The sequence below is a fragment of the Harpia harpyja genome, chromosome 1 (assembly GCF_026419915.1).
Source record: "Harpia harpyja isolate bHarHar1 chromosome 1, bHarHar1 primary haplotype, whole genome shotgun sequence".
Classification (NCBI taxonomy): Eukaryota; Metazoa; Chordata; class Aves; order Accipitriformes; family Accipitridae; genus Harpia; species Harpia harpyja.
This window is the reverse complement of record NC_068940.1, coordinates 82,133,347-82,159,120: the sequence shown is the minus strand read 5'-3', so window position 1 is coordinate 82,159,120 and position 25,774 is coordinate 82,133,347. Positions and strand designations below refer to the sequence as shown.

General features: G+C 41.3%; 1 protein-coding gene across 1 annotated transcript in view; it reads left to right on the top strand.

Annotated features, from left to right (window-relative positions):
• Nucleotides 1-25,774, top strand: part of LOC128148325 (probable acyl-CoA dehydrogenase 6) — a 93,813-nt gene that overhangs the window by 2,910 nt on the left and 65,129 nt on the right. Inside the window, exon 2 of the mRNA XM_052802035.1 lies at nucleotides 14,169-14,289. Coding sequence (XP_052657995.1) covers nucleotides 14,169-14,289 — 121 coding nt within the window. The remainder of the gene's footprint in view (nucleotides 1-14,168; nucleotides 14,290-25,774) is intronic.

Genomic DNA, 25,774 nt, shown 5'->3' with positions numbered 1-25,774 from the left:
TTAACCTACTCTGTGTGTGTATGCATAACAGCATGCATATATATAGAGAGAGAGGGTATATACATGCTGTCCATTTTTCTTTTCCTCTGGCATTAGTAGTAAGAAGCTTTGGGAAGTAGGTTTGAAAGGATTGGCATATATTTTGCTGGAGTTGCATGTAATATGAATGAGATTTCATTTTATATCCAGTGGTGTCTTGGTCTAGTTACACTATGTTACATCTCTGTAGGATAAGGGGGGTTTCCCCTGTGGCAGTGAGACTCCACCAAAGGACACCGCTACCTGATTTGCCACTCTTGGCTTATATGTCATGAGTTTCTGTTTATTATGTATTTTTGCAAGAATTAAAGCTGCTTCATGTTAGAGCATCCGGGATCTATTAAATTAAATATTGACATTCACTTTAACTTTCCAGTAAAATTACTGTAAATTCACTGTCAAAAGAATATGGCTCTTTTTGACCTTCTGCAAAATACTGAAGGGTGACCACCATTGCCACTGGAGCACCTTGGGTGGAGTTAGTTTATTTATCTTTGTAGCAAATCATAAAAAACAGTAACAGAATAGCATAGTAGGTTGCTGGTATTACAAATAAATCACTTAAGAGTTAGTTTCTCACTAAATTGGGAGGGAGAAAAGACACAGCTGAATCTGCAAAATACATGAGTTGCATCTGTAATTTTAAAACCTTATTTATCATGCACCTGAAGTAAAAGTTTCAGGAAGGAGACAGTTTAAAAATGTAACATCAGTAAGGCTCACAGATTTTGCACTGAGTGCCCTTCTGTCTAAGGGAAGCAAAATGTATTCCCAGATTCTGGGGTATATGCAGTAGCCTTTGTCATCTTGTGTCTGAAAGAAACATCATATAAACATTTAGGGGCTAGTTCTCTTGATGGTATAGATAAACAATATCCTTTACTACTGGCAAGAATTTTTGGTGGTAATTTAACAGAGAGCAAATTTTCATAATTGATTTTTGTTGTTATTGGAAGGGGCAGCTGGGATATACCACTATAATAAGAAGGACCATTTTATAAGCAATGCTCTTATTTGTTACTCAGTGTCAGAGTAGTGCATACATCTGAGATTGCAGTTGCTGTGCCCAAACATTGGATTTTTTTCCAACCCCATATTCATGTTAGAATAAATTTTCCACTGCATCTAGTTAGACTTTTCAGTGAGCATCTTTTAGTAGGAGAACTGAGCTTAAGGGATAGTTTTGTGGCTTGGGTGTAGCTATTATATTGCTTTATCATTGTCACACCTGCATGGATTAGGCAATATAGTTATGCGCTTCTGACAACTAAAATCGTGTCTTAATAAGTAGTTTATGACTGAGTAAATGTCTGGGGTTTAAACAGATTTTGCCATGACTGTTCAGAAAATGTAACTTTGCTTAAATCTTTTTAGGTCACGTTTGCTTGGAAATGTGCAATTAAATCTCTCCCCCTGCCTGTGTACCCATACTGATGAATGTGACATCTTCCAGCCAGCCGTCAGGGTGCTCTGAAAGTTGGTCTGTATTTCAGCTAGCCCTGCTTTGGACTTTGACTTTCTAGGAGACTTTTTCTTTTTTTTCCCCCTCTGCTTGGGCTCAGAAGGAGCATGAAAGCCTTACATTCAGCTCCAGTCCTTGAAGATGAAATTTCATGGATGAACACTGATAGATTACATGAGGAGATTTCCAGGACACTTGGTGTGCTTAAAATTATTTGCTGTCATGCAGCCAGGCTTGTGCAAAGATCCCTGGTCACTAGCCCTGGTAGCACCACCTGAGCTGTATGTCCCCTCAGACAGGTTTCAATGACTAGTTTTTAACTTCTCATTAAAAAATAAGGGCATTAGTTTCTCTGTGGGAATAAGTTAGGACAAGCTTAATAATTTTAGGTATTTCCAGAAATGCCATTATATCTGCAATCTGCCATTTTATATATGGCAGCCTTCAAAATATGCCATGTAAACTTGAGATTGGGCAAACCAGTATGGGCAGCATACTGCATTCCTGAAAGTGCCAGAAGTGTCTGAAATAGTGAGATGCAGAGACCCTAAGGAGAAGGGAGTAGTGGGGAAGCCAAGTCGTTGCACTTGAAGCTGCTCTTCGGTGGTGGATGTTCCGCTCGCTGCCCATGCAGTGTGCCACGCTGCCTGGGGGGAATGTGCTCTGTGAAAGCTAAATGACAGAAAGGCTGGAGTATGGAGTGTGTTCTGATGCACTCTTGACCATGCCTGCTGGTGTCTGGTCTCTGGCACTGCTGCAGAACTGGCAGGATTTTGTCTGTCACCAGGAGCCTTCTTTCTCCTCTGTCAGTATCACCCAAACCTGCTGTGGACAGGAGGCTGGGTTGGAGAAGTGCTGCGGTGTTTGAGAGTGGAGCTGCTCTTCAGGCAGATTTGGGAGAGTTTCTCGGGAGCGGGTCCTCTCAGACCCATTGTCACAAGTATTGCTGTTAGAAGCATGCAGTGGGATAAGCACAGTGGTGTATGTTGTGATTGCATTTGCAAAGGCAGAAAAGGAAATTAGATACTCCTCTCTCATTCTTGAGAAGAAACCAAACTTTCCTGCGGAAGCTGATAAAATCCTGGAGAAAAATCACCTCATTTGGAGAGAAATGTGGAATGTTTTATTTCAGTTTAGCTTTCTCCCAGCCACAAAAAAAAAGAAAAAAAAAAAAGGCAGAAGGAACTAGAACATGCTGAATAAAAATATTTCACATGATGCTGGAGCAATACAGTAAGTAGATCCTGTGTAAGCTTCTTGTGGTTCAGATGCCAGTCCAAATCTTTAGCTGATGATTCAGTACTATGAACGAGCAGACCTTCAGTGAGGTCAGCTGTTTTAATCTGTGAGGACACCCCAAACTTACTAGGTACTTGGCTGATATGGTGATGAGCATAGGTTAAGTGCCAGCACATATATAAACTGGCATAAACTGCAGGTCTGTGGTGGGTCTCCATCTACAGTTTGGCATGTGCAGAGCCATTCTTTGAATAGCTCTAGAGAATATTTTTTTCTCTTTCAGTGATGCAAGACAAATAAAAGGCGAGGGCAGCAACAGTTAGGATCAGTTCCTAGGGCTGAGTATTTTCTGGTTTAGATAAAGGATTCGGTCATGATGTGGGCCTCTTGGATGCAGTCAGTAAACCATGTCTTATGTCCAGGGCTACTTCTCTGGGTACAGGTGTGACAGCATAGGTATCCCTGTCTGAGTGTGGCCCACTGATGCACTGGGAAGTCCTAGAAGTACGACAGGAGACTCTGGTTGCCACTTGTGGTCCTGGTTGGTGAAAAAGCTTCAGTGAACATTGGAAGCTCTGCTAATGGAGATAGATGACTTGAGGAAGGAAATCCATCAGTCCAGACAAATGGTATAGCCCAGCCAGCTCTTGATACACTACTTAACAAAGCCAATCTCTCCAATGGTTACCCAATTTTCAGGTTGCACTTCTGCGTAGGTACTGCATTAAGTCCTGAGCCCTGTGATGGGCAGCAGTGTGTGCGTGGCAAAGATGGATAAACTCCAGAGGCACATGCCTTTGAAGTTGGATCCCATCATATAATTCCACGATGTCCTAGTACCTTGCAGTGGAGAGGTGGCCTGGGATGGTGCGGGCCACAGTGAGGTAACTTGTTTTGTTCCTGCAGGGATGTAACCTAGAGGCAAAAACAGGATCCAGACCCCAACATCTCAACCTCTGGTGGGCATTGCACTATACCTCAGCTCCGCATCTCTGTGTTGGAAAGTATGAGTTGCAGGGGCAAAAAAAAAAAATGCTTCACTTGCTCAGTTCTGCATCACTTTCACAACTGGATACAAGTAGCCAGATCTCCCAGCCATCCTAAAGGCTTGTCTGAGATCAGCACCTAGACTGACATGGCACACATTTTTGCTCTTGTAGGGCTACCCTGGTTTGAGTGCAGATCCTAGGAATAGCCATGCCCTTGGCACTCACTTGTTCTCACTAATTCTGGGTTCCCTGTATGCCAGGCCAGGAAAAAAAAAGGTATTTGCCCATTATATTGTGAAAGTGTGTGGTTTGTGCTCATTCTGGTTCCTTCTGGGGAAGGGGATGACCCCTCCTGTTGAAGGCCAAGTTGATTGGGACAGTCCCATGTGGGAGTTTTTAGATATGTTGTCATTTGTGTGTATGGGAAGATTAGTGATAAGATTAAAATCTGGGGGTTGGTGCTGTGGACAGGGCACCTGGAGATGTTGCTTTGTTGCCAAATAGAAAAATTATGCTTCTTATGAACAGAATTTGTGGTTGCTGTGGATGAGTCTGAACCCAGTCAATCAATGTCTGGTTGGAGGTGGGAAAGGGGATTTCTTTGACCTATTTTTTCCCCCACAATGACATCATGTCCACACATGGTTCTTGTCCAAGAAGAACACAGGGCCCCGCATGGCTTAAAACCCATGGTGTTGAGTATCGAGTGAGAAATGCTCTTGATGGCATATTACTTTGCCCATTGTGGTATGGTTGAATGGAAGATGCAGTAGATATTACAGGCAGAGAGGCAGCTTCAGTAAAATACAATCTGCATGGGCTTGAAGGAGAGAAGGTGAGAAATTCCATGGAACTAAATGCAGAACTGGTTGCCTGATCTCGGGAGGCTTTGCAAATGTGTGCCTATCCTTATCTGCTGGAGAACAGATTTCAGTATGGTAGCTGCAGTTCTTGAAGTCCAGAGTGGGAAGCAATTTTGGGATCTTCCCTTTTCTTTCCCTTTTCTGCCATATTCTTGGATAGGGTAGCTGAAGGGGTTGTGGTTGGGAGTGTGCAGGGACTGCCAAGTCACTCAGGTCTGTACAGGAGGGATTTGCCTATGCAGCTGTCCTGGGAAGAAGGACATAGGGAGGGAGGAGGGGTTGGCTAGGATCATGTGGGTCCCTCCCCAGCTGGAGCTGGTCTTCCAGCATCTCATTCCTCAGGAAAAGGTTAAGCTGGGCTCAGCTCCTCCTGGACTGGATCTTTTATTTTCTTAGTATGGTGATGATGTGTGCCCTCTGCTCCAGCAGTTGGGCTCCCAGAAGCACTAGCAGCTGCACAGGGTGGAGGGGCAGCGCAAGCTTCTGCACTCCTTGGTGGACTTGTAGGTTTTTAAGTTTTCGGTAAGCGTTGGCAGAAACTTTGTGGTTGATTCAGGGTTTGGGTTTTTTTGTTTCCTGAACTAAAAAAAGTAGCCAGATGTATGGCACCAAAAGACTTGCAGTATTCAAATTTCTGAACCAATAGTCAGCTTTGCTTTATGTATTAAGTATGTTGCGAGGAACTGTGTTGCAGTGAAAGGGAAGAAATGCAATTGATTTAAACAGAAGTGTGTCCAGTTACTACCAAATGAGTAGACCAGGCAAAATTGCAGAATAATCATAAAGTGCATGCTTTTGTTTCTGAAAATCAGATTTTGTAAAAATAGATGAGGACAGGTATGTTTTATTATATAATGAGATGCTGCCAACTCTTACGTTATAGGGTTTTACCCTCCACTAATTTTTTTTCCCTTTGAGAAAGGGAAAATTTCATTTAGTAACAGTTTGTTCCTGTATTTGCTGATCAGCGCAGTCTTTGGCACCCAGTGCTGTAGCAGATTGCATGATTCCTTTTTTGCCTGTGGCATGGCTTAATTGAAGGTACAAAAAGGAATTGTGGTGCTCTAATTAATAAATTTTAGATACATGTCTTCCCATTTCAGCCATATATTTTCCAGCACTCGGGAAATTTTTCTGGTTTTCTCTTATATGAGGCTACTGAATATTGGTTTTAAATCCACTGAAAGCTTCTCTGGAAGCTCAGCTCTGGCCACAGCTATGTGCAATGGCAGTGGAGAAACCCAGACGTGAGCCAGGCCTGTTCACCCTTGCTTTGCAGCAATGAACAGAGAAGTAGAAGTATGCTAAAGATACCCAAGGTGCTAGCGATGGTATGCTACCTGCCCCTTTGAACCAGCTTTATAGTGCTAAGCTGGAATGACTTTTTTTTTCCTTAATTCTTAATGTACAGCCCATTGGGAAAGGGAAACGGGGAAAGCTAAACAACCTGAAATCTATGTGTGTTTATGTCTAAATGTGCACATGTGCACAGAGTAGATTCAGGAGGGGTTGGTTATATGTAACATACGTGATGCAGTTGATGTGTCTCTTTATTCTGCCAAGTGCTTAGTACATTTACAGGCAAAATAAAAGATCAGCAATGCAGTTCACAGAAAGAGAGGGTGGTAAGCATAAGTGCCTGCCATGGAGCCCATGCTGAGCCAGGTCCTTCAGTGTGGTCCTAACCTTATCTCTGTGTAATCTCACCAAGGCAAGGTTACTGGCAATTCGTTTAAATAGGGTAGGTGGAACCATTATTTTGCTTTTCAACATTTGTTTAAGGTTTTTAGGTGTGGAATTTTAAAAAAAAAAAAAAAAGGAGAAAATATAGTTGTATTTGACTTGGCTTTCTTTTTTGTTCTCACTGATATCTCCTGGCTGGCTTGAAGTGTGCTTTTCATCCAGCAGGTTGTTTTCGCTGGGTTGGTCACATCTTGTCCTGCAGGCGCCATGTAGAGCAGTTGGGTTCTGCACATGAAATGCATGAAAAATTGGGGAGACCAAAATGAACTGAAGGGCAAAGACAGCAGAGCATGGTCTTCTGGACCTTTTCAAGAGGTGGGCATTGGCAGCCATCCTGCCTGGTGTATGAGTGTCTGGCGTGTTCTTCAAAGTTCGTGAATGAAGGACGAAGTTTCAAGAGTGACTTTCCTACCGTCTCTTTTCAAGTAGTCCCGCGAGCACTCATTTCTTGCTCAGCAGTGTTTGTTTAGTGTTCAAAAAGATGCTGATAAGAACAGCCCATCCTGCTGTTTAATACCGTTCATTTACCCTGGGCTTCTATGCGATTGCTTTTTAGTCCATGAATTTCAGTCTGTGCATCTCTCCTCTATGGGATGTGCTTGGGGTGATATCAGTGAGCTTGTTTATATGGGCTAAATCAATCACATTTTGGATTAGACCTGTTGGTCCTCAATTATAATGGGGAAAAATGTAATCAAAAGAGATAGAGAGTAAACCAACTATACAACTTGGGGGGCATTTTTTCCTTCAAAGGCAGTAAAGGCTTTTAAAAAAGACATGGATATGTGTGGTAATTCCTCATTCATTTTAGGTTTTCACGGGGGGGGGGGGGCGGGGACGGACACGACAAGATTGAAAATTCTAAATAGAGTAACAAAATGTTTTGAAAAAAATGTTTCCAGTAATTGTAGAAAAACATGGAAAGAAATCAAAGCTGTCTGAAATTAAAACCTTTATGTGAAAATTTAGACCACAGTGTCTAGATTCGTTGCTACTAACTGTAAAGTTTTAAGTTAGACAGATACTTCAGTACTGTGTTTTTCCCTGCTGTTTCCTCCATATTCCATTTGCTGCACTCACATTATTATTATAGTATCTTGATGATGGCTTGAAAATATTGAGGCTTTACAAGGAACTGCCATCTAGATTATAATTTTATAGCTTGTTGGTTTGGTTTGGGGTTTTTAAAATGAATCATGCTGCTTTAAAAAGCTTAAGTCAAAATTACTTCATTTTTTTTCTTTATTTTAATTATCTAGATATTCTGCTTTTAGGACTTTTTTCTTTTTTTCTGCCAACTGTTTTTCACAAGGTCGTGAAATGGATGTCTACACTTAAATTGAACTTTTTCAGTTCAACCCTGTATCATTGTGGAAAATATTTTCTTGGCTTGTTCCCAGCAAGTCTGATGACAGCTCAGAGTACAGAAGTTTCCATATCATCATTGAGGCCCAGTCCCAAATCCCATACTCAGATAGGCCAAATTCTTCAGTGGCAACTCTTGTAAGACAATCATTTGCCCAGGTGTCGTGTCGTACGTTTGGCTGGGTAGTCAAGTGTGAATACAGAATAAGAGGCGCAGATTGTATCCGAATGCCAAATCTTCCATGTTGTGGGCAAGAGGGAGCCTTGCCTTATTCATGTAAAGGGGAGAAGTGTTTTGGCAGCATCTAGGACATTTGCTGCCTTAACAAGACCCTTTATGTAGTGGTGAGTCATTTTTTTTTTACTTAGATCTCCTAGGTGAGTCCTAACCAGTAAGACTGCGTATGTTTTTATAAGAGAAGGAGTGAGGGCTATCCCCCTTGTTTTAATTAGTATATGTAGGGAAATCTTCACCCTGTGGTGGTGACGCATCCTGAAAGAGGAAGCGGTAGGTTCTAGATCACTTCAGACCTCAGAAGCTGGTAATGTTGGATTTTCATTGCCAGAAGAAAGTGCACTAAATAACTTTGTATGAGCAGGCAAGGTTAGCACTGCAGGGAATGTTTTCTGCTTGCTGTGTGGTTAAATCATCTTTGTGCGATGGGGTTATTTTTAACCTGTTGTGGTCTTCTAAGTCACATACTGCCTCTGCTTCTGCACATGATGTCATTGGAGATCGAACGATTGCCTCTTCCACTGGGGTGCTGACCGCGGCAGGTCCAGGCTCGCCACCACCGCTGGGTGGTCCGGGCATTTGGGCAGCTCCTGGATTCCGCTAGGCTCTCCTAGTATGTGTGATGGGGACTGGAAGCACAGGATGGGACTGGAAGCACAGGAGCAGCTGCCATCCTGCCAGCGCTGGAGGGACCTCCTGAGTGCAGGAGGGACAGCAGGACCCTGCTTTGCCCACCATGTGCCAGTAGACGTCCTCATCATTGAGGTGACATTGCAGAAGTGTCGGTCTCTCCACAGCCTCTCTAGTAGGTAGCAGCTACAAGGAGCTGACCTCTTTCTCTCATGTGCCTGGATTCGCCCTGGTTCTGTCCTGAATGTGTTTCCACATCCCAGTCTCCTTCCCTGCGCCCTTTCCCTGCCTTTCTGAAGAGTATTACTGGGAAAGGATTGGCCACCAAACTTTGTTTAGGGCTTTGGAGGAGTTGTGAGGAAGTTGAGGAGGGCCATGGCCTCCAAGCCCAGGAGGAGTGAGAAGAAACAGGGGATATATGCCGGAAAACTCATTCTGGTGTGCTTGGGATACGTGCCTCAGGGGGACCCAAACAGAGACTGGCGTGTGCGAAATGAAGAGCTGCTGTTTGGATGTATAAGGCCCCCCCGGAGGAGCAGCTGAGAGGACCTGCATGGGCTGTGGTGCAGTGGCTGGTGAGGAGCTTGCCGGTGGGGTCCTGGCTGCCTTGCACCCGTGGGGTGGGTTGTGTGGTCAGGTTTGGTAGCACCCATGGGTGGCCCGTGGGTTTGACCACCTCAACTCTGCCTTGTGTCTTGCTAAATGCTGCCTCGTTCTCAGCACCAGTGTTCCTGTGCTGCCGAGTTGTCTCACAGTGCGGTCGTTGCTGCAGGTGGTTGTGAATAAAACTACAAGGAGAAATGTTGTTTTGTGGGCTGTTAATTATTTTCTGGTGTCGAAGGCAAAGGGTTCTCTGGCCTGTTACCTCCTTCCTTTCAAGTCAGTGTTATGCTAATGGCTAGATACAACCACTGAAGAACTGTCATTAGTGGTTTGTTGCTTATTTATTTGCTTTTTTTTGTTACATTAAAGATCCCATTAATTGTGTCATCTTTCGTTACTATATTAATAGAGCTGAGTTCAATTACTGTAACTTGATTTAAAGGAAGAAAAAAGCTCCTCATAACATCATATGGCACAGTTAAAGTGGCACCACTAAATCAATTTAATCTTCTTAATACAAAATACCTTTGTCTCAGACATTTTCTCTTGCTTTTCTAGTAAGTCAGTCTAATCTCAGCTTAGGTATAACTCAGGAAGCTTTAGTAAAAATTTCTGTCATTTTGTAAGAATTCAGTTTGTTTTCTTTTCAAGACTCATCATCTTGCTAATTGTGTGCTGAAATATACTACCACTGTAAGGTATTATAAGGGATAGATATAAGAGGTATTGTGTGTAGAAGTGGTATGGCCTTTAATTTCTGATTTGAATTGCTAGATAGAAGGTAAACTTGGTGGTGAATAATGGAAAGAAATCTTTAATTGCTGTAAAGGAGCACTCTGAGTACCCAAATTAATTCAATTACAGTTTCTACTGTTGTAGAAATAGTGTATTTATTTTAGAATACAGTGAGAATTAAATGGCAATTGCTAATGATTCTGAGTAGGTGTTGGTACAATATCAGCACAAAATACTGAGCATCATGTGAAGGAAAATCCCCAATGTGTGTTTTTGTTTCTTTTCTCATTTAAAAAGTGTCCTAACTTCCAGTGGAATATAATCAAAATGTACAACTCTCTGGTAATGTTTTGGGGAGATATTTTCATTGCTCTATTTTGGAGAGAAATTAGAACAATCTATAACCAAAAAAATCTGAATTTCTGTCTCTATCCTCCCCCCAACCCTGCCACCGCATTTCCTCGTTCCTGGGCAGGAAGCTACAGGTGCTGTTTTCACAAAACTTTGTCAAGACTACTTTAAATAAAAACACTTTTAGTTTTCTTACCATCGTGCAACACAAAGCGAGTTTGTTGGCTCGATCAGTTTCCGACTGGGCAAATATCCACAGTGTTTTTTGAAATCATTCACGGCTGATACCGGCCCTGAAGCCATTCTTTCAGAGGCTCCCCAGAGAGCAGCCTGAGCTCTTGCTGGGGTGCAAGCTGAACCACGGGTGCCTCTAGAGCCAAGTCCTTCAGGTTTGCATCTTCATGGTTTGGATGAAGCAGCCTGAGAAAAACACTGGTCCCATACATGAGACTTGCTGTGCCCTTGCCGTTAGGAAAATAAGTTTCTCTTGTGCTTTACTGGTATTTTATCATCAGGTGGAAAAGATATATGGCTCCTAAATCAACTTTACAACCGAAATGCCATTGAGATTTGGCCAGCTAGATCAGGCGAAAAGATTTCCTTCGTGTCTGGGAGTATCTGTCAGATAACATCTGTAGTATGCCGTGTTAAAATATTTCTGCTGAGAGGAGTTTTAGGTTTTGTTATAGTCAGTATCCTAGTGATGCAAGTCTAAATGCTGTCACCTGTGATTTCCACATTTCTCATGATAAAGCATATAAAAATAAGCAGACCAGCTGCTCACCTACTGCCAAAAGCTTGCTTCTGTATATTTGTCAAACACGGCACGTATACCTTATGATTTAGGTTAAGGTGCCTGCATAATTTTTTGCCTGCAGCTCTTTGTGTTTCCTTCTAAAAGCTGTATGCATTCAAAAAAATTTAAATTAATTCAAAGTTAATTAGTCAAGATTGAAATTAATTCAAGTGTGAAATATTTCTCTGGGGGCACAGATGTGAGGAAGTGGCCAAAGCCAAAGGAAGGGACAAATTAAATGGTTAGGTATGCAGCATTATTTGACCTGCATCCACATAAACCTGTCTTGAGCAATGTTTTAAGCACACTTTCTGTAATTGCACGTGTTCCTCCAGTCTTTGCTGGCTTGGCCTTTTGAAAATATCTCTATTTCAGTTTGCATTTATATGAGGGGATGATAATATCCAATAATCAGTACTGAAGCGTCAGCCAGTTGACCAGTGCTGCAGTTCTCCAGCGATGTGGGTTGTGTTTGTATGTGATAGTATAAGGGGAGGTGTTGCCCCACATCCCCTCTCCCATCCAAGCCATCTGCCCTTGATTGCCCCACAGCCCACTCCTCCCCGCTGACTCTCTGCAAATTATCTGAGGATGTGTGTTTTCTGAAGGTTTATTTTGAGGAATGATACTTTTAAAGGAATGAGATTGCATGCCTGAAAGTAGGTTAGTTTTGTTTAGAGTCTTATTTATGATTGCAAATGGCATGTGTGATTTTTTGCAAACAATTTGTTTCTAAAGTGTCAAAAGCTTTTGACAGAACTTATTTCATTTCTTTGCAAAAATACAGTTTCAAGTGGATGGTCCAGTGGCTAAGAAACAACTGTGGATATCAGTATCTGGACTGTGGTATTCTTTTTTTCGTTTTTTTCTTGAACCTAGAGGCATGCACTGTTTGTGGTTTGTGCAGTGAGGCTGTCTTCATTTTTTTGTTGTGTCATGCAAGGAAGATCTTGTTTTACTTGACATGGCAAACTTCACCTGGTAATAATTAAACTTTGGCTCTGTTAAACAATTTGAGTTTTACTGAAAGGCACAGGAGCAAGCAGGTCATAATCTGCAGAAATTATGTAAACCCACTTCTTTAATGCCTTAGCTATTCTTCTGACTCCGTTTAACTTCAAAGTTAGCTTTGTACGTAGGCTGTGAACCATTTGGCCCAGTACCAGCCATAAGAAGCACAAAACTCTGTTAGTACATTCACTTCGTACTTTTGCCAAGATCCATTAAAACACTGGGATAACTTTCTGTACGTACTACATAAGCTCTTTCAGGCATTTCCCTGGATGTTATCTGATGAGCATTACCAGATGTTATTACAAGCAAAGAGGTGTTTCACCACCTGTAACTCAACATTGGGGGTCAGCGTCCTAGAATCTGAGCATCTAGGATATGGCAATATAGAAGTTAAATGTGGGCTCTCCTAGATAGTGTCCTGGTGAGTATTTTGTTACTATTGATCATGAAGCCTACGTTATTCAGTATAAGAGAGGGAGAGAGATGATAATTACTGAATGAGTTGAACATTCAGTATATAATTTCTCAGAATTTGGTGAGAAAAGTGAAAAAGTGATTTTCCTGTTACCAACAGTGAGTATCCTTATTTCTGTGGCCAACTGGGAAGCAGAAAGCAGCCATATATGGGCTGAAATTCTCCGAAGAATGTGCAAAAAATAGATAGTTCAGAAGAAGGCTCTGCAGGGTCTTATGAGTGCAGCAGTTTGGGAGGGAGAGGAGTCTACTTCCAGCTCAAGAAATAGTTAGCACCACAGGACTTGTTTATTTAGTGTGGAGAAAAGACTAAGAGGAGTAAGTTCTTAAAATAGTAAATTCTCTCTTTATGAAACATTGTACCAGTAAAATTGTGGTTACAGATTAAAGGCATCAACTTTCTATTGGGAATTGGTGTTTGTTTTGGTGAGGTTTGGTTTGGGGGAAGGAGGGTGGCTTTTCTGTTTTGCATTTGGACCCTCTTGTATGTGCTGACCCAGGTGCACGGCGCACTTGGCAGCATGGCAGAAGCAGCCTGTGCCAACCCCTGGTTTGGCTTGTGGAGGTAGGCAGGGGTGGGCACTATACAACTGAGTCCTTTTGAGAGCTATTGAAACCATGTCTGCCTTGTGCCAGGTTGGTAGGCATAGGGAGGAAGAACAAGGTGGCAGAAGCGCGAACACCCGGTGCACCCTGCAGCGTGGGGCCCTTTGGCATGGAGCCGGCTCTGTCCGGGAGTTACTCCCAGGCTTAGAGGTCAACTGCAAAACTGCAGGTTGCCCAATTTGCTCCCTTCCCAAGGCCATGAGAATCTGGGATTTTGTGGGGTGAGAAGTCCAACCCTTGTGCTCTGAAACGCAAAAGTGTTGCTGAACGTAGTGGCTGTACTCCAGATGTGTTTTGCTGGCAACAGCTGGAAGGGAGGACAGCAGCCTGAATAGAGGAAGGGCAGTAACCAGGCAGCTTAGGACATTGACTTTTGGAAGGTGTGCAGCAATAGCCCAGTCGCGGGTTGCCCAGGGGCTAGACTTGGAAATGCCATAAAATCAGGAAAAAGACCAGATTTTTCCAGTACGTGTTTTGTCAGATCCTAGGGAAGTCTAAATGCAGACTGGATGCAAGTGCCCTGAACAGAGCTAATGTCCTTGAAAGTGTTTCAGGCAAAGGGAGGGGAAATGAGGTCTCTCCTGCTTGCCTGTCTTGTGTACCGTGTATGGTCATCGTGAATGGATCATTAACCTTCTTTGGCAAGATCCCTCTGAGGACAATCCAGGTTTCCCTTCCTGTCACTTTCTAGAAACTGTACCCAGAAATGTAATAAGTGGTGAGGGGGAGCTTGCCACTTTCATAGGTCTTGAGAGGCTTAAACCAGCCCTGATGACTTCCTGTTGTAGTAGTTGTAATTGCTAAAAGAATTGTTTATATTTGCCTCATTGCATCTGTTGTAATAGTTGTGGGTGGGTGGAGAATAAGAACATCCAACATGAAGTAAGAAAATTAGTGTGTTTTCAAAATTTTCCCTGTATGGTTTTTTTCTTTTTAAATTAAAGTTTTTAGACAAAAGTAGTCAAAGGTGTTTCTGTTGGAATGTCTGTGTTAATAACTTTTCAAATTTATTTTTCAAATCTAGATCATCGACAAGGAGATTAATCCTTTTGTGGACAAGTGGGAGGAAGAAGGACAGTTCCCAGCACATAAAGTATTTAAAACCCTGGGACAGGCTGGATTCCTTGGTGTGGATAAGCCAACAGGTAGGAGAGTGTATAACTCCTGGGTATTAATGTTGACAGTGATAGACTCATGACATTATCTCAGATTGCTTTTGCCCCAGATCAAAACATGGTTAAGAATTCAGTGTAAAGTTTACTTATATTTCTCAGTCACAGGTGTGCTGGTTACCAACTGTGCAAACACAGAAAATAATGTTGCTGAGTGCTGAAGTTGATACTCTCCTAAATATAAATGTTAAAACCATGTGTGACTTATTTTAAAGTCAGTGAAATGAATGTCACTTCAATTTTCAACATTCAATCTGTATAATGACTTTTCTTCTGGATTCAGACACATATGGAATAATCTCAATCTTCATTAAAGAAATTTTGAAGGCATTGAAAGTATTGTAAGGTTTGGTTTATTATACTTCCTTAACCTGTAACCTCTATGTCATTTTAATGTATTCTGTCTCGTCATTCAGAGGATGAGGTTTGTGTGGCTTTTAGGCCATTATATCCTAGACTGTCTTTAAAATGCACTATTCCAGCCCACAGAAACATGTACAGAAGAAGTTGATGATATACACAGCAAGGACAGAGCAAGTTTCATGTGTACACATACATATTGGTGAAGAAAAAAGTCAAGAAGTCCAGAGGACTAGGAGGTATTTCTGCTCTTCAGCTAAAATACCTATTCCCCTCTTTGTTTGTATGGGATGTAATTTATACTTATTTTCTTTTCAAATGCTACTGTTATGTGTTCTTGTCAGAATTCTCTGGTTTTTTTTCCCCCATTTTCTTATTTGTGGTTAAAATGTTTAAAACAAAAGCAGGTTTGCATAGGCAAACCTTTAGCAATTATGGTGAATTCAGAGCAGCCCGAAGTGACAATGTTTGAAAAGTTAACTGCAGATAATTGTCTATATGGAGCAGCGCACACAACCTTAGCTGTGCCGCACCACATCATTATGTTGCTGAGGGACAGGGTTTGAACTGTGGAACAAATTATGTCTTGTCACCACTTACTTTCAGAAGAAATTTTTCCTCTTGAAATGAACTTTCTTATTCTTGTACATTCCAGTGTGGAAGGTTTTTTCTCTAGCTGTTCAGCTGTTGGAGCTTGCAGAACTGTTTAGCTGTGATTGTCCAACAAATCCAATTAGGTCAGAGCTGGTATTTCTTTACAAAAATGCTGACAGTTTGAGACTATGCTTAAGATCTATTTAAAGGACAAATGGGATTACTGGGGGAGGGAGAAAACCGCCTCTACCTTCTGCTATAATTGTTTGACAGGCAGATTTGAAATGTGTCTCAGTGGGGTCTCCTTCACACTGCTAGTATTCATGTTGGTTGTAATTATGGTGCATTGCATTGCTGCCAGATTACAGCCCCGTCTTGTTGTTATGTTCATCTCGGGACATGCAGAGGCCTCAGCTGGGGTAAGGAACCTCGGTGCTGAGCATGCTGCGCATAAAACATTTTGGAGGTGGGAACTTTGTATAATGCTCACAAAATAGCTAGGACAAGAAATAACTGGAGTGAAATCTAGCAAATAAGGGACTTGTGGAGGCAAAGATGGGCACAGAAAGTTGTGTGCACTGGCTACACTTGTCATACTCATATGGAATATTTTAGCTTTGGCTTTGACACTTGTATCTAGCTGTTAATCTGATTTGTTGGGCCTCTGCAGCTGCATTTTATAAAAGCTGTAAAAAACTGGATAATGCTCTCAGCAACATGTGGTCCATCTCAGTCCATTTTCTGGATCAAGGTATTGTTGGGTACAGAAAGTGCACCAACTCCCTGGAACATGCTGCCTTTGCAGCATTCAGTTGTGCAACAGAATGTCACCAGATCCAGCTTTGCTCTGAAATGGTATAGTACCACCAGGTACATCCTGAAAGTCCTGAAACTTTCTCATGATAGTAAGTGAAACAGTCAGGTGTGTAACAGCGCAGTCTCAACAGCAGGACTTTGGCAAAGCCTGAAATTCTTTATCTTCTACGCTTCTACAAAGTGCTTATGCTTGCTGTATGATTAGTGTGTACTGGTAGTAGTAATTAAAAATAAAACTAAGAGGTATACCTTTTATACTCTGCTCAGCCACTTCTATTATTTACCTGCTGTGTGCAGAGGAAGACAGGTCTTAAGAGATTTGAGGAAGCCAAGAGCAGCCAGGAGTTTTGGAGGGATGTTGGGGGAGGTCTGGAGAAGAGAGGTTAAGTTGATTTGAGGAGAGCAATTGCAACACAGAGCCATGTGAGTAACAACCTGCCCTACTTTTTCTTTCCAGCACAAACCAAAATTATAATTATCATGTTGTATCCCTTCCAACCCAGATCATAAAGCATTCTTTTTAAAGGAGGCTGAATTTTTCGAGTTAAATCACTTCAGTAGCAGCTGCAATTTTGAAATATAAATTTTTCTGAATTTGTTTTCCGAGGTTATTCTGTCAAGTACAGGTTTTTTTTTTTCCTGTAAAATTAATTTTGAAGCTTTCTGATTGGGCAGAAACAGGTCACAAACTTGTTTTGCTTAGATAGAAGGAAACATCTGTTGGAACTCGGATTTGTTGAAACTGGACTTTTTCCTGTGTAAACACCATTCCCTTTATGAACAATGAGCTGCTTAATGGGAGTCAGGTTTTTAAAAGAACTTGCCTTACATGTGTCCCTTATCATTGGAAACTTTCTCTGTGTGGAGAACTGATTTGGGGCACTACTTGTATTGCAAGGGCTCCATCAATTCCCACCATATGCAGTTGTGAGCTACAAACTTGTCAAGGTTTTTCCTGTATATTTTTTCGCAGTTGTTTATGATTGTAGCGAGTATTGGCTGTAGTACAGTAGTTCAGGATGTTAGTTGGAGGTGTCCTGTAAACACTGTGGGCAAGGCCCAGCCATGCGCCCATAATGGGAGAATCTTTAAGATGGTCAGTGGATTTAACTGACTACACTGTCTGATCAGTCCTCTGCCAGAGAAAGATTCTTTTCTTTGAGCCATTTCTCTGCTCGGGTATTCCTTACACGACTCAAAAATAGTGCATACGCTGGTTTTCCTGGGGAAAAAGTGTGTGTTGTTCTGTTTTACTAGTAGGAAGAATTTCCTAGTATAATACACGCTGAGAAAGTGAACATCATTTATGCATAAAAAGTGTCTTTTTGCTCTGTGCAGAATGTGTTTTACAGAATCGCTCAGTTCAGCCTGAAGTATTTAGTTTGAGGGGAAAAAAAGCCCCAATGTCTCTATATACTTATTATTCTTCATTTATGTTTACTGTGTGTTTCTCCTTAAATTATAAAGTTTCTGGGCTATTTGAGGTACTGACAGTCCTAAAACTAAGGGCAGAAAATATTAGAGTAGGCAGCAAAAATATTTTAAACAGTCTTGGTAGTTGGCCATTGTCTGTTTTGCTAAGGGAAGTGGGCAAGACATGTTCTTTGGAGTGTTTTATGTGCAGATTAGATGAGATACTGGAGTAAAAGCTGAAAAGGTCTATGTGGTCATTTGTGATCTTATGGTTTATGAATCAAAGCTTTGACTGTTGCTAAATTTTAGGACATGTTGCCAAAGACACAGGCTCAAAATGTACTGTTATGTGCCTGTGTATGCCAACGCAGATGATTAAAAGTTGTTTTTATCAGGTGATGCAAAAGTACACTAATCCTCCTGTAAAGGCTCAGGGAAAGCAAAGAGGAGGGGAGGGAAAGGTTTGTAGGAGGGCAGTGTCTGCTGTCCTGCATATTCACGTAGCATCGCTGTGAGACATAAGCGATAATGATGCCTGCTCTAGGTATTTCATTAGTGTTTTCACTGGCAGTCCTGTAGGAATATTTAGCAGAATGTATTAGCATGTAGACATAATTATGACTGATATGTCCAAATAGTAACCTTCACTTATTCCCATCAAACTTTTAGCAGTGCACTTGCAGAAATATGTTCTTAAATATATCAAGAAAATCAGGAAACTATGTGGTAAGACTTGTACATGGATGGGAAAGTACAGTTTCACACTATCTCCTTCCCCTACTGCTGGGATATATGCTGGATACGGGACTGGAGAAAGTAATAAGCAGTATGTTCTTGTCACTTGAGACAGATAAGCATCTGAAGAAACAAACCAAATGTTTCAAATGATTGATTGCACTGCAATTGGAAAATGATGCAATATCTTTCCTTAAGAAAGCCTGTTTATTGCGAGTGTATCTGTGTCAAATGTGGGAATATAGATCTAGACTATCTTTTAAGGTTAATTTTGTTGTTTTCTTCACAAGTTTACATTTCTCTTGTAAGGTGAGACCTCATGAGAGTTTGGTAGTGGAGAGTCACTTGGAAAGAGTGTGTGGGGTTCTTTCTCTTTTTTTTCCTTTTTCCCTTTCTGTAATACTAAGCCTTCTTAATATATGGAATGACCAAAAGAAGGACCTGGGAGGAGCAGTGAATTCTGTCACTAGAAAGGGACTTAGTAGTTCAGGTGGAACAGGGGTTTATGGCCTCAGAGTAACTGAAACAAACTTTTTCAGGTGTATCTATGGATAGAAGCTAAAAGGAATGTATTTGGTAGAAGAGAATTCATTTGCCCGAAACCATTTCTGTATGGCAGGAGTGGACCAGCTGCAATGCTTGAGCTTGGTTTAGTACATTTAAGCTTAGCTAGCTGAACTAATTGCTTGATCTCTTTCTCGCTTACAAAGGAGTGCAGTAGTAGTTAGTTAATAATAGTTGTGCTCTGAAAGTTTGAGAGAGAAGCCATTGTGCCACGTTTTCAGGTACCAATGAGCTGGTAAATCAGCACTCTGAAATGTTTACCAGCTATGAGATATACCTGGTTTGCCATCAAGAAATAACCTCAATAAGCCTCTAAAAAACAATAGACCAAAATTAGTCACCGCTTTATTTGAATCAAATTGATGACAAAGTTAGTGATGGATGGCAGTGGTTTGGAGACCTTGATCAGATAAGTATAAGAAACTTCAGGTGCTTATCTGACCACCTCATTTTGGTGGATTGCATTGAAATCTGAGGAAAACAGGTTTTTGTATGTGTAGATATAAGTTCTGTGTGGGTGAGACTTTTTTTCCCTCTCCTCTTATGAAATGCTGACAATTCAAGTCCCATCTAGCATCTTGCAAGTGCAGGATGAAATGCAATTGAAAATGGTAAGGAGGAGACAGTTTGTTTGCTGCACTTCACAGATCATCAGATATTTCTGATGAGACAAGGAAATAAGCACTTGAGTTCATCTTTGAGTTTTCTTGACTCTGCATATGACTTAGAAACATGAGTGCTTCATTCTTCGTGGGTGGTTAGGAATTGCAGCAGTACCTCTGGGAATAGCTTGTTCAGCTATCAACAGCAGTTTTGTAGAAACATCGAGCAGAGAACAGACTTACTGAAGGACAGCGAGTCTTTGTGGAAGAGATAATCTTCCTTTAAATGTGTTGTCAATAGAGGGATCAGATTAGCTCCTAGGATTCTGCTTTTGTAGTTGAGATAAGGCAAATCCTCACACTTGTGACTTGTAATGCAGGACACAGCAGTAACTCATCCAGTTCAGGTATGCATATACCAATACCTTACAGGTAGATTAGGAATTTCTGAAATCTGGTACGTGTACCACTGGTAGTTGCAGGTTATGTCAAAACAGTATTGAGAAAGAAATTAAAAATTCCTCTTTCCTGGAAGAAGTTAGAAGTGTCTAACTGGGAACAAATGCTCAGCTATGTATGTGCAATTAAGCGCTTGAGCTCTTGATGCTCACTTCTCCTCTAGCATACTTGCCATGCCAAATTTGCTTCTGTGTATCACAGGCTTCGCACAAACTGGCAGATCTGTGTGGTGTCTTGAAGCTGACAAGGAGAACTTAGTCTCCACTTGTAGCTAAGAGACAGTTAGAAACAGCCGTCCCTGTTCCATCCCCGTTCTGCATGGTTTGCAGGGTTGTGCTCCAGGTGGTGGGGGAGCGTCCATCCTTCTCTTTTGTACTTGATTTTAGGTTAAGCATGCACCAACTTGAGTGCTTTGTATGAGGCTTGTTAATGAGGTTTCAAGGTTGCACAAAACTCTGTGTATTCACATACCAGTTATGTGTCTTTAGGGGAATGCAGTCCAGAAATAAAGATGGAAAAGCCAGGGAGGAAAAGCAAAGATACAACTGTGATGTTGTTGGAAGGTCACACTGAAATGGTGTCAGAACGAGAACCTTGGTTTCCAGAATCCAAATTGTGGTCTTATCTACAGCCTAACTGATTCTGTCTTTTTTTTATGTACTAGTGCCTCAAGCTTCAAGGACAGACAAATCTCATCACTAGCTAGAGTTTTCTCTTCTCCCTAATGCTGAAGTTGCAACAATAATAGTTTTCTTACTTCTATAAAAGAGTGAAAAGAGGACCTCCATACTGCTCTGAGGTCCAGGTGCTGAATCACGAGCCAGATCTAACCTGTGAGAAAGAACTAATTTGACTAGTTGGCACTGAACTGGACCAAAAGCCAGATGGTGTTTCTTGACATACCATCATGATTAAACACTGAAAGAAGCAATCAAGACTCTTAGTAGTATCTTGTGATCATTTCTTTGGAGATCAACCTGTTTCAGAAGCTGTGGACTAAACACTCTTAGATTGAGTAGAATACTTCAATTAACTTTTGTGACTTGTTTTATCCTTTTGTGGGGTGTTCTTGTTTTTGTTTTCCTCCTGTTCCCATGCTTCTGAAGCTCTCTGTATATAACTTTGGTTTGAATTTCCTTCAGTTTTGTGGAAAATTGTTAGGTTTGGGGGTTTTTGAAGAGGCAAATTTGGTAAAAAAAATCTGATGTTCTTAAACTTATAATTGTGAATAGGAAAAGAGTACATACTAAAGAGAGCAGCTGAATAGATTAAAAAAATTTGAAATATAACACCTGAAAAGAATATAGGGGTTGAGACATTATTAAGTAAGACATACTCTTTGGGAGTTTCCATTAAAGGTATTGAGTATATCTTTGTACTTCTGTGGATCGAATGGCAAGACTCTTGACAGAACCTGGGCTAATGAATGAGCTTATACTAAAATAACCTTGGTATTATAAGTCTCCTTAATTTACACATAACTGTCTTTTCCCAGTCTCAAAAGTTTGATGCTAGATTCTTGACATCTGTCATATACCCAGATGGCATAATCGGAAAGCTTTTTGAAAGGTATAAATTCACCTTTTATGCTTTGAGACATGTCAGTACACTGAGTGTGGAGAGCATGGGAAAATTATGTTTCTGAAATGTAGGCTTGATTCTCTTTTACCCACTCACTTTTGCATTATTAACTGCCGGGACTGAAGGTTGATTTCTTTCCTGGGGCTGAAATGGGGAAAAATATTGTGAAACGGTCATTCTGAGGTTGACATGGAAAATCTCTGAAGAGCTGTTGACTTGTCAACGCTTGCAGATCCCATAGGTCAATAACCAAATCACAAACTTTGAATGACATCTGGCTTGAAGAGAGGGTTAACAAGATTGCAGTAAGACTGCGTTGTTCCTAGGTAAGTGTTTCTATCCCCAGCATTTGAGCAAGATAAGAAGCTGGTGTCCAGCCTGCGCAAACCAGAACACGTGTAGCTGAATAAGAAGAAATAAGGAAAGAAAAAGACAAGAAACGTGTTCAATTTTGGTTCTCCTATTCTGATCGAACACTTCTAATTCCTAGTGACCCAATTCATGCAAAATCATAAGCATCATTAATAATCTAATCCCTGGAGATCTTGCATAAGCCCTTTAGTCACTCCAGCATCTGTAGGGAAGTTCAAAGGTCCCCATACCAGTGAATTGCCTTTTTGTACAAGTGAAAAACAGGTCTTTGCAATATCTGTCTCTCTTTCTGACAGGTGGCTAACATTGCAAGCCACCTTTGTAAATCTTGTCGTTACCCTTGCAACACAACTGTAGGGCTTCCTCTGCTGTAAACTGGACTCCTGGTGATAGCTTTAATCCTTTTTGGCATTTACCCCAGAAAGGAGGACAGGCAAAGGCATGGACCCAGTATTTGTGAATCTGTGTGTGACAGGCAACTTGCTTACAGGATAAGTAATGCACACAACACTTAATAACTTCATATGCTACACGGTAATAAAAAGATGTCAGGAAAGGATAGCAATATAAGGAATTTAGCTCCTTGGGGCTTAATACTTAGATAAGGTTAGAGCTGGCCATTTGCAGCTTTCTCATTTGATGGACTGGAACAGCGAGTTTTGAGGTAAAGATGCAGAGAACTGAAATTGCTGTGTTTTTAGTCATGCTGTATTGTGTGGAATAGATAGCACCATTTCACAATAAACCTGGAAGTTAACCATATCCAGTTATATGACGTAGGGCTCATGTTTATACTGCTTTTATGTCTACTTTGATTTCATTGTTTACCCTCAGGTAATACTGACATGCACATTAGAGACTGCGTGATATCCTCTAGTAAGTGAAGGAGGAAATGAAAAAAATGGTTTTATTCCAAAATACTTTTAAAGTCTATTAAACTGGTCTGAGAAATATTTGGAGCCTACACTCTGGTGTGTTGGCACAACCATGTTGAAAGTCTTTTATAGGCTTAGTCTAAGTAATGCACTGATTTGTAGATTTGTGGTCAGTCCAAACAATCAGTCCATGTGCCCTCAGTTTCTCAGTTGATTAGTAAATGTTAAAAACATGTGAATTGTTTTTGAAGTGAAGATATGTTGGAGGCAGGAGTGAGTGATGCTTTAAAACTTCAAAACTTGTTCTTTTGACTGGACGATCTGACCAGTGCAACTGTGTGGCTCATTTGTGGGGAGGCGAGCAGGTATTTGGTGCCATCATAACTTGAATTGCATTATTTACTGTGTGTTTTGCAACTCTGAGGATTATGTAAATTCCCAAGTGGGGTGTGCAAACTGAGCTGGAGGCTCAGGTGTGTGTGACTGCTCTGTCCAGATGTAATGCATACCCCATATGGAAAAGTAATATTCTGTCCTGCGTAGTATTTTATAGTGATAAGCATGATTGTATATACATTACAAATTTATATATATATTGCAGTAAAGTATGTTTCATTTTATACATATATTTGTATATATAGAGAAGGAATTTTTGATTATTTTTGTTCTTTTAAACCTCTATAAAGCTTTAAGGAAAGAAATATTCATCTAGTCAGTTTGGCCAAATGCTGCCCAGTTGTTTGGTTTTAACATATTTCAAAGGCCTGTCCCTGTTTTCAGTGCAAAGTTCACATTTCAAATCTTACTATTTAAAGTAACACTGCTGTAGCCCAGTGCTGAGATACCATAAGCACTACTCAGGAGACTTGCCGCAATGGGGAGGCTTTCTACAGTGAAGACTTCACTACTACTTCTGTCAGACAGTTGCCACTGCTGCGGGGTTTGCTGGTGGGAAAGCTGCTTTGAGGTGCTCAGAGGTATATGCCTCAAACATCTGAATATATGGAAACCCGCACTCGGAGTTGGTAAGAGATTCGTGTTAGTCCCCCCACACATGTGGTTCCCTCGAGCAGAGGACAGCTGTCAGTTTGTGACCCAGCCATGAAGCTCGGTCTGGGGAGCACCATGCCACCCGGTGCACCTTCCTGACCCCAAAGCTTTGGCAGTCAGATACTGCTTGTCCTGGTTGTCTTTTAGGGCATTTCAGCTGAACAGACTTCTTTTGGGGCTCTTGCTGTTTCATTCACAGGGATAAACAAAAGTGATAAATGTAGTATTTTAAGTGCTCAAGAATGTATGGGCTGATTATTCACAGATACTGAGCAGTTATGATCAACATTTTTTATTCTTTCCTGGATTCATTTTTTTGATAATTTTTTTTCCTCTCTCCAGAGGAATGATGTCACATTGTGCCTCCATTGGATGAAAAAGGAGCTGTAAATTAGTGTTCAAAAACATGCCACTGTGATTGTCACCCATACCATCTCCCTACAGCCTCAGACAGCTGCACATATGTACAGCAGAGGAGAAGCGTGGGCTCTATGCTTCTCCTGTGGTGCTGTTATGAGAAGCAGCGTCCCGTTCCCCAGCATCGCTCTGACATTTGTTGGCAATTACTCAATTCCGTAACGCTTCCCAGGAGCTGAGGTGTTCAGCAGTGCCTTGGGAATGGCAGTCTCCCGGGGGTGGCCAGGCTGAGCTGTGCCTGGAGCTTGGACCTACCAGAAGGAAGTTATCTGTCTGTCTGACCTGCAAGTTTTCTGTCCCAGCCAGTGCTCAGGGTTCTTGCCCGACGCATAAAATTATCTAATCTGGAGTCTTCTGTACACCACTAGATGAGTAATCATTATTTTGGTTTATTTTCACATGAATAAGGATTATTTATGGGTCAGAGAGTTTCTACAATTAGGTTCATCACTCTGTTCCTAGAAACCATAAATGGTCTGCCAAGCAGACAACTTCTCAGCAAAGCACTTAGATATATGCTTAAATGTTGTGCTTTAAGAAAATAAGATGTGAGAGTGCCCTTTGCTAAAAGAAGAAATAAATCTGGAATGCAAGTTTATCCAGTCTTTTTAAATCTATCATAAAATAAATGTTTGGACTTTTTCTTATGGACAGCATGTTCCTGGCAGTTGACAGAGTCGACCAGAAAAGCTGGTGCTCCTTGGCCTGTCAGCTACTCCTCAAAACTTTGATCATACAGCACAAGATACCTTTAGCCCTTTTATTTAAATATATACTTAAATTCATTAAATGTCTGGTCCTACTGGTTTGGTTCCTAAGGGACATGGCTGGGAACTGGTTGCCAGTTGGTATCAGGTAGTCATACTTCAGCTGTTTTTCCTAATGTAATCTATAATGTCCAAGGAGAACACCGCAAACGTTTCCTGCAAACTGTAATCCAATATAGAGAGAGCATTGATAAGATATGATGAATTGATAGCTATTTTTCTTAGAATTTTGAACGAAAGCAAGGGAAATTCTTTGATTTGTGCTCAAGTTTTTCAGATTTTCCTTTTTTGTGCAGCTCAGGACCAAAAAAGAGTATAAGTAAATGTGCCTTTTTGAAGCTGCTGAGGGATTGGTTTGTTTGTTTTTGGCAGGGGGATTATTTGGGGTTTTGTTTTGGTTTGGTTTAAGTCTGCTTAGGTAAGACGCTCTCTCTGCAGACTAGCATCAATATCCTGGAAGTTCAATGTTGTAGCCTTAGTGGGTTTTGTTTATCTGGTCTCCTACATGTTTTAAAAGAATGGTGCAGAGATCATCTTTAAGTGGAAACGCACACAGTTAACATTCAGGGCAAACTGGATCAGGTGTCACTGCAGTCTCGGTGAGGAATGGGTGTACAGTGCAATGTAAAAACAAAGGATGGGAAAATATCACAACTCCAAGGCTCTGTGAAACAATATCAGCCTTTAGGGGTGGAAGGAGCACTGAGCAGGAGTGGTCGATTATGTCTGCTGGGCAGTTTGTTGCAGTCTTGCCTCTGTGGTGTGGTGCCAGTGAATTCTGAGCAGCTGTCTCAGTTATTTTGCAGCTGACCTTGCTGGTGGAGGCCTTGGGAGGAGACGCATTAGAAGTTTA